General features: G+C 40.6%; 1 protein-coding gene across 1 annotated transcript in view; it reads left to right on the top strand.

Annotated features, from left to right (window-relative positions):
- The first annotated feature begins 1,115 nt into the window (after nt 1-1,115).
- The window catches only part of lrch2 (leucine-rich repeats and calponin homology (CH) domain containing 2), a 31,874-nt gene continuing 14,465 nt past the window's right edge, over nt 1,116-18,524 (top strand). Inside the window, exons 1-13 of the mRNA XM_040150754.1 lie at nt 1,116-1,411; nt 10,578-10,722; nt 10,955-11,081; nt 11,178-11,283; nt 12,273-12,409; nt 12,640-12,770; nt 13,043-13,130; nt 14,114-14,210; nt 14,333-14,430; nt 14,630-14,697; nt 16,912-17,016; nt 17,459-17,527; nt 18,114-18,176. Coding sequence (XP_040006688.1) covers nt 1,171-1,411; nt 10,578-10,722; nt 10,955-11,081; nt 11,178-11,283; nt 12,273-12,409; nt 12,640-12,770; nt 13,043-13,130; nt 14,114-14,210; nt 14,333-14,430; nt 14,630-14,697; nt 16,912-17,016; nt 17,459-17,527; nt 18,114-18,176 — 1,475 coding nt within the window. The 5' untranslated portion in view covers nt 1,116-1,170. The remainder of the gene's footprint in view (nt 1,412-10,577; nt 10,723-10,954; nt 11,082-11,177; nt 11,284-12,272; nt 12,410-12,639; nt 12,771-13,042; nt 13,131-14,113; nt 14,211-14,332; nt 14,431-14,629; nt 14,698-16,911; nt 17,017-17,458; nt 17,528-18,113; nt 18,177-18,524) is intronic.

The raw sequence follows: 18,524 nt of genomic DNA, 5'->3' as shown, positions 1-18,524 counted from the left end.
TAATCACTTTTTTCTATGAATGTAAATGACAAAATATTTTTGACACCTTGATGCCATGAAGTACAGTTAATAATATACATTCACAAATGATAATAATAAAACTATGATGCATGAAATATCTCTAACACAAACTTTGCATTGGTGAAATATGCTACAACTGACAGTAAAAAAAAAAAACAGGTAAGTGAAATTGAGCATGTAGACTCTGTTCGTTCTGCTTAAAGCAACTACAAAACCCCACAAAAGCTACCACACGAGCTATTCAGGTCCGACTTTTTTTGGTTTAGAAACAATAACTCGGTTTCAACTGACGAATGAAAGTTTTTGGAAGCAGCGGAGCGAGGAGAAAATCAGCAGTTCGAGGTCCCCTTGAGTGTAAAATGCTAGAATAAAACTCGCCAGAGTTGATAGATATACTTGCCGACCAGCAACTGGGTCAGCCGCGGAGCTACTTTCGGTCCATGGGGGGCTGGCCGTGGGGATGCTTTGGCCGGCTGGAGGGACGCAGGGGCATTTGGGCCAACAGTGCCTGGGGTGACTGGGTGTGTTCGGGCCAACCAGAGGTCGCCGTGAGCCTCTGGCCGAGCCTCCCAATGAGCCTCCGCTCTCCGCTCTGCCAGTAGCTAGTAAGTAAGTAAGTAAGGTGATGAAGCGTAATTGATACCCAGTAAAAAACTGCCGGCCAGTAATAACCCTGTATATGGCTGCTGCACTTTCTTTTTTTAAATCTGTCATATATATACACTATCTGATGCACTATGTATTATTAGTATGCAGAAAGGATACTCCGTGTTGTTTAAACAGCAGTATCTTATATTGTTTTTTATCATAGTGATTGATCGAAGTTTGTCAGTGACCACCCCACTGGCCTCCAGGCATTGGGAGCTAAATTTGTGAGAATCACATTTAGTATTGCATGAAGGGCCCTTGCCCCCTGTGCGCTGCACCGGGGCCCCCTGTTGGGATGCAGGTATTAGCGGGCGGCGGAAGGGTGAAAGCCTAAAATGGCCACCAAACCCTGCTCACCATCACCATCACCACCAGCAGCCGTACCATCTCAGAAGCCCATCCCCTAGCGTCCGTACCGGGAATGTGCCCTGTGTGCGCATGGGCGGAGAAACTGCCGCTGTGCGCTGTTATTATTGTAAGAGTAATTTCTTTTTTACGAAAATGGCGTCTAGTCAGGGAGGTGTGGGAGCTGTCACGTCTCTACAAAGCCATCACTACTCTAGCGGACCTCACTGGAGCCCGGGCATCAGCCAGTTTCAGCACCAGCAGCAGCACCACACGGCCCGCAGCCTGGACCGGGCTCTGGATGATGCCGTGTGCTCGGGGATACTGAACCTGAGCGGCAGGAAGCTGAGAGAGTACCCGGGGATGAGCTACGATCTGACCGACACGACACAAGCAGGTGGGTTGCTGGGCATGCATGGAGCAGAGGAAACCACGGGAGTCACTATCTATGTGCTTCTCGTGAAAACGTGCCTGTAGGTTTATGCGTCAGTGAATGCAGCACGCCCGCATTGTGCAGGGATTTTTGTCTGATTTTCTGGATAGAGGCGCGTTAACGTGTGGGTGACAATATTTAAAGGGCTATTCCGACCACTGAACTGGCTCCTGTAAATGCACACATGTCCGCTCGTCCTCACATATCCCACCAGTTTACTACACAAGGGGCTGCTGCTGTGTGGTTGTTTTGGTCGACGCCAGAAAGCTTTCAGTAGCGCCCCTTGAGACGCATGAATGAGACGGAAGGCGCACCCAAGTCAGGCGCGCTGTGCAGTGTGGTTTGCACACCGAACTGCAGTTGATTTGGCACCGGGCAGCGGGAGCGGAATGTGAATGAACCGAGAGGCCAGGTGTAAATTCGTGCTCTATGAATATCATTTGCGTTGAGCATGCGATACATGTACATCCTTTCGTTCATTTTCGGCAAAACCAGACAAAAGGTGCAGGCGACTTGCAGCCTCACCCCCCTGCCCGCCTGGGTGTATATGCCCATAAAGCCCAGAATCTGCCAGAGAGGAGCAAGACACTAGTCTGCTTTTGGCTTCATGTGTTGGCTGATAGCTTTCTGTCTGATCTTTGGTCATGCATTTCATTGACTTTCTGCAAGCGGTTATTAGAATAATGATCTATCTTATTCTGCATTTAAATAGCCAAACCAGTCAGTAGGTCAGTATTAGACCCACGTTTTCTGAAGGCTGTGTTATCAGGGTCAGGCCGTACATACTAATTTGTATTAAACATGATCACGTAGAAATGGGCTTGTCTTACTTTTACACAGAAAGGACCCCAATATTGGCCATGTTACTGATTAGATTTTCCTCCAAGGAACCCTGTGTAGGAGGATATTTGTGGATGCGTTAGTGTAGAAATACATCTTTTTATACTGTAGGTAAATTGAATGAATAATAGTAAAATTGAACGGAACAATTATGGGGACCTCCTCAGTCATTATCGTGGACTTCTAGATGATGCCTAATGTCAAAATCACAGCCTCCTTCTCTGAGGTGTCCACATACCATATGGTGTAACTCTGGCAAGCCGCTGGTTTGTTGGAGAGCCCTAACCCCAGGGGATTTAAATTTTCTGCTCAAAGCTTTTGGTACCTCTCCATACCCAGATCGTTTTTTGTCGACCCAGAGAAAATCCTACCCTTCTGGAAAACTGACAGATTTACACAGGGAATCAAAATAAAGTTAGAATATTTCTCATAGATCATGATATATACATTATAGACACAAATTAGCTTGGCTGCAGCCTCTTGAGACAAATCAGGGATAGTTAATAGGCTTGGTTGACATCAAGCACATATTTTGGACATGAATGCAGATTGTTGTTTTTCAGTGTCAGTGATCCAGACATGAACCGTTATGTACAAGTGATAAGCTCGTCTCTATCTAAAACAAGACTGTCCAGATTTATCAAGATTGTTGCATATAGGATTTTGAAATAACTGCTGTTATCATGACTGTGTGTTATATATCACCGATAGCAATCCAAAAGGATATGAAAGAGAGCTTACATTTCCATCACACCTTTGTTCTCTTGCTTAGATTAGGACTAATCCACTCACTGTGAATGCTGCAGTCTTTTCACTTTTTTTCACATCTTCGTGTCGATGCCTCGAATAGAAGCTGTGCCAGAGGAGATTCTCACTTTCGAATGTGCAAAGAGAGATCAACACCACACAGCACCATTTTAACACCATGTACAGTCTCCGCGGTGAAAAGAAACAGCTTAATAATGCTGCGCGCAGCCTTTACATTTCTGTCATCACTGGATCGATCACATCCGAAGCCTTTCAAACAGAATAAAAAACAAGCTCTTTCACAATTAATAACGCAATTTCTCCTGAAATGAACACAAAACCAGTTTTTTTCTTAGTTCTCCCCTGACAATGTAGTTGTTTGGTATTTGAAAGTTTGAATTCAAACTAAATAAGTGCAGCTTATTTACCTTTTGTTATCTCTCCTAGGGGGGCAGCTCAAGTTGAGCGGGGAATATTGGCCCTCTCAAGCCATTAAACAGCAGCAGTCATTTCGTACAGAAAGATGCAGTCTGTGGACAGTCAAAAACAGATTCCTTTTAAATACACCGTCCCACCTGTGGGACACTTGGGCCTTGGTGGGGCTACTTTTGGTGTGTTTTGGTCTGTACTGGACTCTGTCTTCACACAACCTTGCCAATTTATACATTGGGTGAAAGCTCCAAACCCCTGATTCTATTTGTGCAAAGCTTTTTAGGATCCCCATATCACTGCAACAGCTATTGACACAAAATTGGTTAAGGCCTGTCGTTATAGCTCAAGGGTCTCCACTCAAATAGGTATTACTACAAGCATTATTTTCCCTTTTCTATGGCAAAAAACAAATAGACGAGGCCAAAAAGCTTCTTTTTTCGGCCACGTTTGTGCCTCTGTAACCTTGGTTCAGTATCTCTTACACTCATTCTGACTTTTTGGTTGTAAAATTGAAAGAGTTATCTTTCAAAAGAGACCAGGGTTATGACTATAATAAAAAGGGTTGAAGAACAGTATCCTATTTATTTTGGGTGCATTTTTTTCAGGCGTCTGCAAAAAAAATAGGGGTGTCTGGGAACAGTTCAACTTTTTTTGCAGCCCCAGACAACTGAAAGTTGATGAAAAAGTAGAAGTGACTGGTTCCTCTAAACTGTTTTAGTTGTATGTTTCTTAGCATTTTATTACCTCATACAATATGGAGACTATTTAGGTCTGGACTGCTCATTTAAGCAAAAGCAAATTATCCCATCATAAATTGAGTATTATCCGTCCTTTTTGCTCTTAGAAATTAAATAGGGTTTATATACAGAACAGGATTTATCTGAGCGGTCTCCATCTGACTAATGAGTAGCAGTCAGTGTACAGACAGGGAAAGAGAGAGGCCTGCTCACACAAGGGTGTCTGTTTGCAGTGTGCTACTGGCAGTTTGTCTCCAGTCAGTTTGTTCTCCCATGGGAAAGTGCAAGAGCTTTGAGCCGCTGTCCTTACTTTGGAGAGGGGCTGCTTAGCGGTGCATTAACCTGGGCAGATGTTTAGGTTCATATCCCAGCATGCTCCTGCTTGCCTTGTGTGGTAGCTAATACACGAACAGACTTTTAAACCAACAACTTTGTTTGGTTTCTGAGAGAACATAATGACTCATTTACAGTATACCTAAGAATATTGGGTGTGCAGGAGATCGTGGCTGAAGTTTATTTTCCCTTTTTTCAGACTGCACAAAATCTGTCATCATACTACCAGTCATTCACCTTCTTGCACTTTGTTGCGTCCTCAATGAGGAGTTTGGTGTAATATTTAACAGCCACATATTACTTTGAATGAAAAGAATGTGAGGTCAAAGAAAAGATAAAGACGTATGATTTTTGTCTGAGGGTGCATGCATTAGTGACGTGACGGCCATGGACAAATTAAAAGCTGCAAGACTTATTTTGTGTCATGGGCAAACTTGTACAGTTTACTGATTGAAACAGGTGGCAAAATGAACATTGCACATTTCATTTGATTGTGTGAAGCACATGGTGAATCTCACATTGTATGAATGCTTATTCGTTCTCACATTCCTTAGAAGTTTGGTTCTTCAAGACAGCTTGTGAAGGACAATCTCCGAAAGGACACAAGTACCAAGGTAGCATTCTTGGATTTAACGATCAACCAGTGCTGTAAGTGTCACTCCCTGAGTACAAGCACATTGCAGGCTCGCTCATTCAAAAAGCATCAAGAGGCTTTTGGGATAAAAACATATCACTGCACTTAGTTACTCATACCTGGCTCCCCGTCCTAATCAGTCAAAATCAACTCCTGGTCCTGTCCTGTGTTTGCATGTGTCATGGCTTGTCTGTGAAGAATAGCAGATGCAGCTGGGAGGCTATTCAAAAGAACCCCCCCCCCACTAAAAAAAAACCCAACAGATTGAGCAGACAAAGTATAGAACATATACAATGCATCCTTTGAGAAAATTGCTGGTTTTCTTTACTTCTAAGTAGTTTTCGAGTGATCACAGCAATACGAGTGTAGCGTGAAAAAAATTAACATCCCGGACTGCTGTTTCTCTCCCCGGGGCACCTTCTATATGTGCCACTGCATGTGTATACAAGACATATGCTTACCTGTCAGCAAGAACACAATGCCTTATCTCATTAATGATGCTGCTGTTACGTTTTTGGATAGTAGAACTAAACTACTAAAAATGAAATGATAGTATTGAATAACATGTATCCTCACAAGACTTTATTATGTTACACATTTTCTGTATAAAAAGAAAGGATTCCTCTGTAATTATAGATTTTAATAACACAGTGTCCAATGATTGACTGTTTCCAGGCTAGTAACCAGTTGAGGAAGGTTTCTTAGTAACTGGAAATTATTCCCTGCAGTGGCAACCTGTACGTTTGGAAATATGATACTAATCTTTTTTAAGGACATGTCTGACAAGCGCACTGTACCCCACAGAACTTTAGCTTCTCAATATATTAAGAAGAGATCTGGAGATGTACACAGGTCAGAAACCTGTGGTTGACCCTATTTTAAGAGCTGGATGGAAAGAAAAAACTGACCAGTTCCTCACAAGCCCTAAAACTGAAAGAGACTTGTGAGTAATTTAGGCCAGAATACAATGTTAAAAAACAAGTACTTTTAAAGTATGCTGGTGTTTGTGTGCTAGCTTGGGGTTAATTTCAGGGCTACAACTTGCGATTATTACCGTAATGCATTTGTCTATAAGTTAACTACATTTTAAATGAATCAAGCAATGTTTTGGTCTATATAATGTATAAATATAAATATATTGTTTTATTGTATCTTTTAGTATACATTTTGTAAAAACAGAGATAACCTCCACATTAGACAAGTATGAACCACCAAGTGTTTGGCATTTGTACTTGAAAACTGACTTGTAACCTGCAATCACTAAGTTAGAGTTAGTTGGGTTAGATCAAAGGTTAGCAGGGATGTCTCTCACATGTGACTTGTTTAATCAGCAGGTAGTTCTAGTGTCAAGCTAAATGGTTCTTCATTTACAGGGCAGAATATGGGTCATATTTATGATTTCATTCAATTCAGTCAGCAATTGTTGGGGTAAAAGACTAAGGGAAAAATGCTAAATTTCTTGAAATGGCTTCTCAAAACCTGATGAAGAATCCCACCAGGGTATCTCCAAGAGCAGATTGATAGCAGGAGCACCTAGCTGACCATCCATCAAACGCTTTGATCGCCACAGAAGTTACCTGCCTGCTCAGAACACTCCGCAGAGCTCCAGACCACACCCAAAACCTGCCATCCAGAAACTGTGGCCTCATCTGCTGCTGGTTGCAATTAATTAACCCCAATTAATAATGTTTTTGTTCTGTTCCGTCTTTGTTTTCATTAAACTGAACCTTGTAAGAACATTGACGTAGTGCTACGGTAAAGAGCTTTAGGATTGATGAATTTTGGTGTCTGTTTCTCTTCAGTTTTTGCACTCGATGCTGGGATGACTTTTAAACAATTATATTTTTGCCCTGTTGTATGAAGCTGATGGCAGGTTGAATTTCTTATTTGTAGTCGTAAACCGAAATATTTCCTGTTCTAAATCCCTCTGCAGTACCTTGCAGTAGAGAGACAAAGTGTATTCTATTATTTGCTCCAGCACTCAGCAGGATATCTATTAGTATAGAGTCTGCTGTGTCATGGGAAGACATAGCCAGACATCATCTGCACTACCCATAAAAATGAATAGATTGCTGATTTAGCATGAGGGTGCAGTGCAGCAGAGTGGAGCCTTGGTGGAGTGCTTGTCTGCGTGGCGGGCCTTGTCCTGCGGGAGATTTAGGCAACCAGCAGGTAGATAAAAGACCCACTGTGGGCCGCAGATGGTGCATGGTCTAGATTGGAGGAGGGAGACAGGGGCGGAGATGGACAGGCTCACAAAGACTGCGTCCACCCACCCACCCCCATTTCCAGTCGACCCACATGATTCCACTGCTACCGAAGAATCCCCAGCTGTGGGGCTGGAGGGAGGGAGCTGGGTGAGTTGTCCATGTACGGCTGGGTTACAGAATCAAGATCCTAGCCTCAGGGAGAGGCAGAATTTACTCTTAATGGAAAACGAGTATATCCTGTGACCTCAGCTTTGGTCTTTCCCCATGTGGCAATTTCCGTTTCCCTTAACCTGTCAACTTCTTTTCCTATGTGCTGCTGACTGTCTCATGGTCTGTTTCTCACTTCTTCTTACTGGCTACTGTCAGAGCTCAGACCACAGCTATAGACTGAGGCCTGTCAGGTCTGTTGCTGGTCATTTAAGGCTTGTCAGAATTGAGAGCCTATTTAAATGCACAGATACTCAAAGTGTTGCTCTTCTCATGACGTGTTGTAACCTCAGGGAGTAGGGATTAAAGTCTGCAATATCTGCATAAATATGCTAAAATGCTGTTTGAAAAAAAAATACTTATAAGATATTTTGTATATTCTTTATGCTGCTAATCCATCCACAGTAAACTGAAACCTCTTAACAGTAGGTCAGTGAATATTTGCTTTCAGTAAAGCCCATACGCAGTAGCTTAGTTGTTTAATAAGGGCAGTAGCTATATGTAATTGCATGAATTAAGAGGATGGAGGTTGTAGTGTGTCCTCTTCCAGCAGTATGGATGTAGCAATTCAGTTAGGTGGGACAGAATAATTGAAAGCTCTTTGTGCTTATCTGTGGCTGTGCAGGTCCCCGCATAGGTCTCTAATTACCGTGTCACCCGGAGATAATTCAGAAGACAGGATTGTTCACACACAAGCACACACACGCACACACACACACACCCATTACCAGCTGCTGAATCAATATACGTCTGAAGGTGAATTCTGTAGTATCCTCATGTTACCTGTTTTAATAGATGCTTTTTGTGTCAGGTTGTACTTCATAGAAGACACAGAGAGAGAGAAAGAGACAGATAGGGCGGATTTGTGTGCATGAAAATGTTTTGGGCTGTGTGCGGGATTCAGCAACCTTGAGGGATAATGTGCCTCATGCAGACATGCAGACATGCAGAAAATGTAGACCTCCAGAATGAGCACGAGCCTGGTGGATAGTATATATTACGATTTACTGAGCACAGTCACAATTCAGATGATGAGCCCTTTCCATTTTGAACAGATGATGAGCTTTTTGTCTTTTCACTATGCCCATATCAAATGTTCAGATATTTGATATTTTACTGCCCTGATGTGTCTGCAGTATAAACCTTTAGGAATACATTGCATTTGTAGTCTCACCACTAGTTTGGCTGTAAGAATAGCAAAATCATCAGTATTCTGTTTGTTATGTCTGACTCCATCTCAAACTTTCTTATTGCTGGAAGTAATAACAGCCATAATGCAAAGTCAGACTATAGATGAGGGGCTGTAGGCTTCTAGACTTAAAGATCTGTTTGATATCAGATGTCAAAGAAAACATTTATGAAACAAAAATTGTAAATTACTTGGAGATTTATATAAATGGGAAAAAATGAGGACAGACAGCTGAGTAACTAGCTTCACTATCAGTATCTGCTTGAGTGTACTCCTTCACTTTGACGTTCTTAGGCAAGAGAGCAAGTATCTAAATATTTTATCATCAAATCAGATGCAGATGTGAGGTCATGCTCATAGTCATTGACTAAAGGAGGGATTACATTCATATTCTTGATGCAGAACAGAAGCACCCACTCTTAACTGGTTAATGCAGGGTTGTGATTTTGCAGCAAACTCGCTTAAATTGTAAAGCAGTGCACATGAGTTATTGTCACACACTTTTAATTACAAGCAAATACTTTTCTATTTCTTTCTTTTTTAATGTATTTTTTCAAAAATAATACGAAAATGCAATAGCAGTACCTAATTTATAGTTCCAGTATCTTTGCAAAATATATGCTAATGCTTTTAGCAATGCCACTGGCATGGCTCCAAGGATCCAGACTGAAATATCCCAACAACTACTGGATGGATTGTCGTGAAATTAGGCAGAGACATTCACGGTGTCCAAAGGCTGCAGTGATCCCCTGACTTTTCCTCTAGCTCCACCATGGGTTTAACATTTATCGTTTTAAGTGAAATGTCAGTTTTTGGATGGATTAGGGGTTTTCCTCCAGCGCCATCATCAGGTCAAAGTTGCAGTCTGTTCAATACTGAGTTTATGACTATATACTTTACAAAACTATAATGACATTCCCATCAGCCTCAACTGTATTTTTTGTTTATTGCTGATTGAAAAGGAAAATGTTAGCATCCTAACGTGCTAAACTAAGATGGTGAACATGGTAAACATTATTACTGCCAAACATTAACATGTTAACATTGTCACTGTGAGTATGTTTCCCTTTTCCTTTAGCTTAGTGGACCATTGTGGCCAAGTAAAGCCTTATTCAAATATATTTTAAAAATGGTCTAATTTGCCATTTATAGCACAATATAATCAGGTATATCACATTACATTACGAATATGCTAAATTTATGTCCAAATATAACATCATTCAGTTATAAGTTATATAACTCAGGCGTCATATGGACTATTAAAAAGATGGGTCTGAATGATCAAGCTTAGAAAGATAAATCTATAAAAGAGCTAAATATTTTTTGTAAATTATTCCAGACTTACCAGTGGTATAGAAAACCTACCACTCTTTTGCCCAAATCTCCCTTTTTTATAACTCTTTGGTGATTATCTTCTGTTGCTTGCAACTGATCTTTCAGCAAAAAGAAAAGATGTGATGTGAATTCTAACACTTTCCACCCATTCGTACAAATCTAAAGCCATTACTGTGCCACTCCCAGTGAGATCGATATTGGAAATACTGAGATATTACACTGTCAGTAGCACTCAAAACCTTGAGGCCCAAGACTCTGGTGTAATCCTAGACCAGTGGTTGATGAAGAGGCACGTTACGCACTGCTCTGTCACGGAAATGTATTGATCAGTCTTTCAAGCCTTTGGCTTCTCATGCCTAAAGCAAACATAGTGGACGATCCTTAGATCCTAAAGAAGTTAATGTGTATGTCCCCTGTATGTTAAAAGTGTACACATTTTATCATCCTCTGCGTCTCCACTTTGCAGATTTGTCAAAGAATCGCCTCACAGAAATCCCTCCAGAAGTGTGTCTGTTTGCCCCCCTGGAGTCGCTCAATCTCTACCACAATTGCATCAAGTGCATCCCAGAAGCTATCATCAATCTGCAGATGCTGACTTATCTTGACATCAGGTGGGTCATCGCTAACACTGTACTTTCAGTTTGGAATGTTTACCAGTGTTCAGTTGTATACCTCTCAAGAGGTGCTTCTTCCCCTTTCAGTACATTAACTGTGAAAATGCCTACATGAAAGAGAAGCATTTTCTCTGTTGCTGAAACTCAGTTCCCAATCACCGGGCACTCACTGTTACATGTTTCTGTATGCTATCTTAAAAGAAGTTCAATGTTTTGTCTTCCTGTACAGTCGAAATCTCCTGTCAGTTTTGCCAAAATACCTGTTCAACCTCCCCCTCAAAGTTCTGCTTGTGAGCAACAACAAGCTTGTGTCCATCCCTGAAGAGATAGGCAAGGCCAAAGAGTTAATGGAACTGGTGAGCAGTGTGTATGCATCAGTTCATATGACCTTATGTACTGTTTATTGTGCAGCCATTGCAATCCCTTTTCCTACACTCTGCATCCCTGTGCAGGATGTGAGCGGTAATGAGATCCAGGTGCTGCCAGCTCAGATGGGGAGGCTTCAAGCCTTACGAGAACTCAACATCAGGAAGAATTGTCTTCACATGCTGCCTGAGGGTCAGTCAGTCCGTCACTCATGATTTCCTTTAGAGAAGGTCTGTCATTCATTTCTTTTTTACAGTTTTGGCAAGCATACCATTCCTCTCACAGCCAACAATTACATCTCTACAGTGTTTGTTTTGTTTTGGGTGTCATGTTATTTTATTGTAAAATCACCTCGATGAACACAAACAACATGTAGCAAGCAATGCTGTCACACAACAAAAGTGAAGCATCCCTGAAGAGCAGCATCAAGCCACACTTAAACAATTATTGACTGCCTCTCATTTCGTTTATATTTTACAAAGTTAAAAAGCAAAAGTGTAAGTGTAATTTGGTCCCATGGCTGCGAGCAACTTTGTTGGAAAAGTGAATTTACTCCGAATTAATTTACCAAACCTCAACTCTGTGGTGCAAAGACATAAAGCTAGTTGCCGGTACTTCTTCCCATCTCTTCTGAATTTGAGTGTGTTAAATTAACAATGTCACATGACCACACCTTTAAGTTGGAGGCTGGAGCTTGGAGACTACAACATTTGAATGGAAAGCTGCATTAAAAGAGATGTGGGCATCTACCAGGCAAGGAGAGTTTAATGTAAGAGTCCAATGTACAGATGCTATTGATTGTATTATGGGAATTGTGGGATCTAGTGTTATTGGAGCTTGACCCATACTAGGGACAAAAAAGTCAGGATATCTTGGCCTCTGTTACGTCAATTTTTACCAAGTCCCCCAACTTTATAGAGCTGCAATTGTAAATTGCTGGAGTACTCCTTTCAGATGTTATACTACTGTATACAGCAGATCAACCCAGAAATAAGTAATTAGTAAATAGAAATAAGACCGATATGGACTTGGCTCAGTTTTTAGGGTATTGCAATACGTTCGTTATGTCTAACTCATCAGTGTGACAAAGCATGCAATGTGTTCCCCATTGCATGTTGTAGGCAGTGCTTCACATTCAACAAAAGCTCTTAATAAAACTCTTCTTTTGTCTGTTCCCGCAGAGTTGGCTGACCTGCCTCTCATCCGACTTGATTTCTCCTGCAATAAGATCACAGAGATTCCTCCAGCCTACAGGAAACTCAGGCAGCTGCAGCACATCATCCTAGACAACAATCCTATGCAGTCTCCACCCGCACAGGCATGTGCATTCATTTCATGTTTGTGTTTGTGCATATGATGTGGACGTGAAGTATATGTGTGGTGTCAAACTTTCAGTGTTTGCATGTTCCCTGTGTGTGGTTGAGTTGCCAGGTTGTCATTTCCCTCACATTCGAATGAACCCGGTACAATTGCACTATCTAGTGGATGATTGAACATTGACAATTATTCAGACTCTAGAGACACCTTGTGTACATTTCTACGTTTCAGATCTGTCTCAAGGGCAAAGTGCACATATTCAAGTACCTGAACATCCAGGCATGTAGGATGGACAAGAAACCAGACACCCTGGACCTTCCCTCCCTCGGCAAACGATGCCTTCCACAGCCACTTACGGATAGGTACTGATCCATTTACCAAGTATTGTTTCATGGTGACATGAAGCTTAATGCATCTATTTATCACTTCTGTTCCTTTAATCATATTGTTATTTTGTTTTTTTTTTAATTCCTCATGCATTTGTTAATGTATCTACACCCAGTTATGTTTTATGTTTTTTCATGATGTAAAGGTATCAAATGGTATCTTTTCAAGTGCAGATGAAAATTTGATTTCCTCTTTCGCTGTGACGAACAGAAACCCTAATGAGCTGTTTTTTTTTGCATACTTCCAGCATGGAAGATTTTTATCCCAGTAAGAACCATGGGCCTGACTCTGGAATTGGTAGTGATAACGGTGACAAGAGGCTGTCAACAACAGAGGTCAGTGTTAACACAACATTAACTGATGGCATTGCCAATACATGATGAGCGTGTGGTCCTACAATGTCAAAGTATACTTTCTGGAATTTTGTTTCTCATTCATCATTTAGAAATGTTAAATTATATTAAAGATAAAAAAAACAGCTTAAAAATTGAAGCATTCTTGGGTTCAGGCAATGGGACTCAAAAGCAGACTCTTCAGACAAAGCAGTAGAGGATAGGACTGTATTTACTAGATCAAAATTCAGCCTCGCAGTCAACACCAGAGAAGCAAAACACTGGCTGTGGGTAATAAGAAAGGTGGGCAGCCTGGATAAAACAGTGGCTGGATATATTCTGGCAACCAGGCACTGCTCAAACTGTTGCAAAGGATGCTCTCTGAGGCCGACTGGTGGACAGATGGGGAATAACTGAGTCTAAAATGACAAGCCATGTGTGTGGGACTCTGACTCAGTCCCAGGCACAACTAACCTCCCTCCTACTGCTGAGTCATGAAGCATGATATATGTTTGCATGAGAAGCAAACATATATCATTATTAATGACAGCAGGATAACATGAGAGACTTAATCCAGTCTAAGATGTATACAGTCAAGTTCAGAGGTATGTCTTGGTAGACGTCTAGAGCGGGCTATAATTCTTAAACTTCAAATGATGGCAAGAAATGGAAAGACTGATACAGTATATAGTAATGAATATATGAAGATAAATTACTATTTCTCTCAATAGTTTAGAAAAGCAACAAGATGCAACAGATAAAACAGATTAAGCAGATGTTGAATCAGGTGAAACTGTGATGCAAATTCTGCAGGTGCTGCACAAGTATTCATATGGACAAGTTCATCTTAAAATGACAATCGTGTGCAAAAATGTCTATTTAAATATGTAAAAATACGAGTACTAAAATGCAGGTAAACAGACCAGGACAGAAGTTTATTTGAACCGAACCTGGAGATCCCTCCTCATTCTTTCCGTCTCCTGCAGCCCTCAGACGACGACACCGTCAGCCTGCACTCTCAGGTTTCAGAGACAGCCCGTGCTGATGCCCTCTCGCTCCTCTCCAAAATGGACTCCTGCAAAGGTTACCGAAAATAAGTATCACATATTCGCTTTGAAAGCAATAACAGAGACACAGGGTTGTTGAATGAAGTGCCTAAAATGTAAGTTTATGTGATCAACGCGGATGCTTCCTCCCTTTATCAGATCAGGATCTCTATGACTTTATAGAGCCCAACCCTGACGAGGATCCTGCTCTGTCAGAGTGTGATGGTCAGCAGAGCAGTCATGTCTCTTGTATAAAGGTATGAATCTAGCGATCAAAAATGTCTCCATATACAAACATGCACGCACACATATTTGAAAAACATATTTAGCCATCATTTGGGAAAAGGGTGATGTCAAACATCAAGAAAAGTATGGGGAATCTATGGGAAAAGAAGGAAAGATAAAAAAAATGTCTGTTTATTGGTCTCCAACATGGCTGGTCTGTGTGTGTTTCAGGAACTGGAAAAAGTTCTTAACATGTCTCACCAAAGCAAAGATAAAGACAGCTGGAAAGAGGAGTCAGGGTGAGTTTTTTTTTTCAATCCTGATGCAAATGATTTTATTTTTTAGATGTAAATCTGTTTTGACAAAGACTTTGTGGGAGTGAGGAGTTTTCTGATCACAGATTTCAATGAGTCATCAGGGCTGCAAAACAGTTCTGGACTAGTAAAGTAGCTGGCTTTGACCAGGATAAGCTTACAGTAAAAAAAAGGGGGGGAAAATGCACAGAGATGTTTTGTGGCTGATGTTTTGAATAATTTTAAGAATAGAATTTAGAATATCATCAGAAATTCATCATATTAACCAATTTTGAATTATCAGAATATTTAATAAAATGTCCAAAGATACTGAACGACAACGAAAATTGCTTTCATACAGTGAAATAAAAATACAGACATAAAATGTATACTTGACACAATTATTGGCACCCTTTTGGTGGATTAAATTAGTTCCTCAAACAAAATAAAAATCAGATAAAACTCACCTGTGTTTAATATTCAGTGGTCACATGACCTGAATTAGACAATGAATGATGGATTTACTGCATAAAAAGGGGCTGATTTGTTTCTAGTTTCATCTTCACAATGGCGAAGACACGAGAGCTGTCTGAGAGCATCAGAAATGCTATTAACAAAATACATAATTCCAAAGGCTACAAGGCAATTGTCAAAGATGGTGAAATCCCTTTTTCAACAGTTCGTAATGTCCTCAAGAAGTTTCACAGTCATAAAACTGTTAAAACGCTTCCAGGACGAGAAGAAACTCAGAGAAGTCTGCAAAGGTTGATGCTAATTGTGGAAAAAACACCACACAAGACATCTAAAGAGCTTCAGGCTGACCTGGAGCCATGTGGAGTGGTGGTTTCAGCCCGTACCATACGCCAGTAGGGCTCCATGGGCGAAGGCCAGGGAGGAAAACGCTATTGGAAAAGAACACCCGACCTACAGTAAAACATGGTGGAGGTTGTATCATGCTGTGGAGCTTCTTTGCTGCCTCTGGTACTGGAGGCATTGAATGTATTAAAGGAATGATGAAATCCCAAAATGTGTTACCCAGTGTCAGAAAACTAGGTTAAAGGCATCCTTGGGTCTTTCAGCAGGACAACGACACAAAGCAAACATCCATTAGCACAACAGAATGGTTGAAAAGGCAAAGATGGACTGTTTTAAACTGGACATTAATGAGTCCTGACCTAAATCCCGTTGAAAACCTTTGGAGAGAGCTGAAATCTGCTGGAATCCTGCAAGCTTAAAAAGAGCTTGAACGTATAGCAGTGGAAGAGTGGCAGAAACTACCAGCAGACAAGTAGAAAAAGCTCCTAGATGGCTACAAGAAATATTTAGAGGCTGTCGTTGTTGCCAAAGGGTCTGCAAACAAATAATTGTGAAGGCTGCCAATAACTGTGTTTGGGGTAAATTATGTGTTTGTACTATTTCACTATTATGAAAGTTTTGTTTTTTTATTTTCTTTTGTTCAGACATTTTATTAAAATATTTTGATTATACAAAATTGGTTATTTCGCATTGATTTCTTAAGATATTCTAAATTCTGCACTTAAAATTCAGGGGTGCCAGTAATTTCAACCAGGACTGTAAATACTTTTAAATCCTCTTGATTGTGATGACACAGCATTACTACTAAGTATAAAAAAATGTTTGTAGATATAAAAGTAAAGATTTCTCTTCAAATCAGGTATTGTAAATCGAGAAATGAAGGCTGAGAACATATTGTCCATAATGAGCTGCTTACTACCGACAGCACTGACTAGTGTTTACAGCTGCTGACTGCTCAGTCAGTCAGCTAGATGGCGAACCCCCTAGTGTAAGCAGATTAGTCATCAAGTGGTCTGGTTGATGTACAGGTCTAGCATATACATGAACCCTAGAAAACCAGTTATGCAATGATTGCAGCTACTCTGAATAGTCACATTCAGTGTGCAGTCTCTTAAAATATTTACAAATATTTTGGAGAGATTATACTGTGAAATTGGAAAAGTTTAGATAACATATTTTAGTTTACATATGCATGACTAGGTCAAAGAAGATTTTGTATTTTGGTGTGTTTAGGCTTTTTGAATGTGTTATTTTTACGGGATGTGACGTCTACTCTTGGCGGACATTTTGTGAATTCGGGCCGAATTACTATATGTTGTTGCCAAAGGCAAACTCGTGACTCAGAACGGCGAGTGTTGTACTTTCTTTGATGGTAATAACTTTGACTTTGAATTTTTTTTGCAGTTCTGACAAGGAGCAGCTAGTTGATGAAGAGGATGATGAGCTGAAGGAAGTGCTGGATCTGAGGAAGATTGCTGTTCAACTTTTGCAGCAGGAACAGCAGAATAGGTCTGTGGTTCTCACTTCTATTCTACGAAAGTCATCCGATGTCTACTGAAACACTACCACATTAGTTTAGATTTTCATCTGCTGTACTGCTTAAATCCACATTTCTGCTCCTACTGCTCAGGCTAACAGCTTACAGGGGAGATTGTTTGCCAGAATCTGATATTTATTTGCTTTTACTCAGAGTTAGAGTTGTACACACTGTCTACACACTCCTGTGTTTGTGGATTCACTCTCTGTTTATCAATATCCACATAGATATTTCTCCTTATGTCCCCAAATATCGCTCCATCAGTACCATGTGACCTCTTTCCCCTCTGCAAATCAAATTCTTATCAGCTTTATTTCGCTTTCTCTCTTTCCACTCCTGTCCCTCCCTGATTACCTTTTGTTCCCTGCTTTCTCCCTTGACTTGGCTGCCATACATTTGATGTACATCTTCTAGACGACGCTCCTTAATTTGCAGAGCAGAGAGTCTTATTCACCGACGGAGAGTGACTGGCCGGGCACACAGGTAGATGGGTGACTTTCTTTGTTGTCATTTACAGACAGTTTGGATGTCAGACTGGCACTGAAACAACCAGTCTGTGGGGTGTTTCTTTATCTACCTCAACAAGTACGGTACACAAGTAATGCTTTTAAAAACATACATTCCCATACGGGTTTCATCAGGGGTTTTTTGTCATATATGAATGACTATGAGGACATCTGAGTTGTTTTTTATTCTATGAATGTATGAAAATGTTTCCATTTTAGAAGTGGAATTATCTCACTTTTTCCATGAGCTGGTTTATGCAAACTTTGATAAGTGTTGTGTAAATCAGCACTGTTGCTAAAATGAATCCAAGCCTATAAACACACACTCCATCCATTGTGCAAATGAGCTTGCCTTTGTTGCTCAACTGGGGAAATTTCTGTTGAATATGACTCAGCCCAGTTGTTTTCTTTTTCCGGCCAGCTCCATTTGTAAGCATTTTTATATTAATTATTTACGCTGGAAAAAAACTGAATCCACAATGTAACACGAGTCATTGTCATTTTAACAGTTATTGTCTTTATACAGTACTGTAACTGTACCTGAATCTCTTTTCCGTCTCCAGGTTCCTAAGTCACTCTGGGAGCTCCAGCAGCAAACCAAGGCCTCCGCCTCAGACTGCTCGAAGGTACGTACTGAATCACACATAATGTGCCACCACATGTTAAGTACTGCTGAACAGAAGCAAGCATTTATCGGGTAGCCAGTAATGAGGTCATTTGGTATGTTATCTGCTCTGTCCCTCTCTCAAAGGAAACTATAGAGACACAATTGGTAGATACTACTACACTGCTGTTTGATAGAAAAATCTTTTCTATAGACAGTCAGTTTTGTAGGAATTGTATTTTTTTTTTTTTACAAAATACATTGTAGCCTGTTTCCAACAGGTTTTATTAAAAGAAAATCATGCACAAAACAAACAAAAACAAAATTTAGAGGCAAATATTTCACTTTTACTACAGTATGATATCATGGC

The sequence above is a fragment of the Xiphias gladius genome, chromosome 17, assembly GCF_016859285.1.
Source record: "Xiphias gladius isolate SHS-SW01 ecotype Sanya breed wild chromosome 17, ASM1685928v1, whole genome shotgun sequence".
Lineage (NCBI taxonomy): Eukaryota > Metazoa > Chordata > Actinopteri > Istiophoriformes > Xiphiidae > Xiphias > Xiphias gladius.
This window is presented reverse-complemented; position numbering and strand designations above follow the sequence as displayed.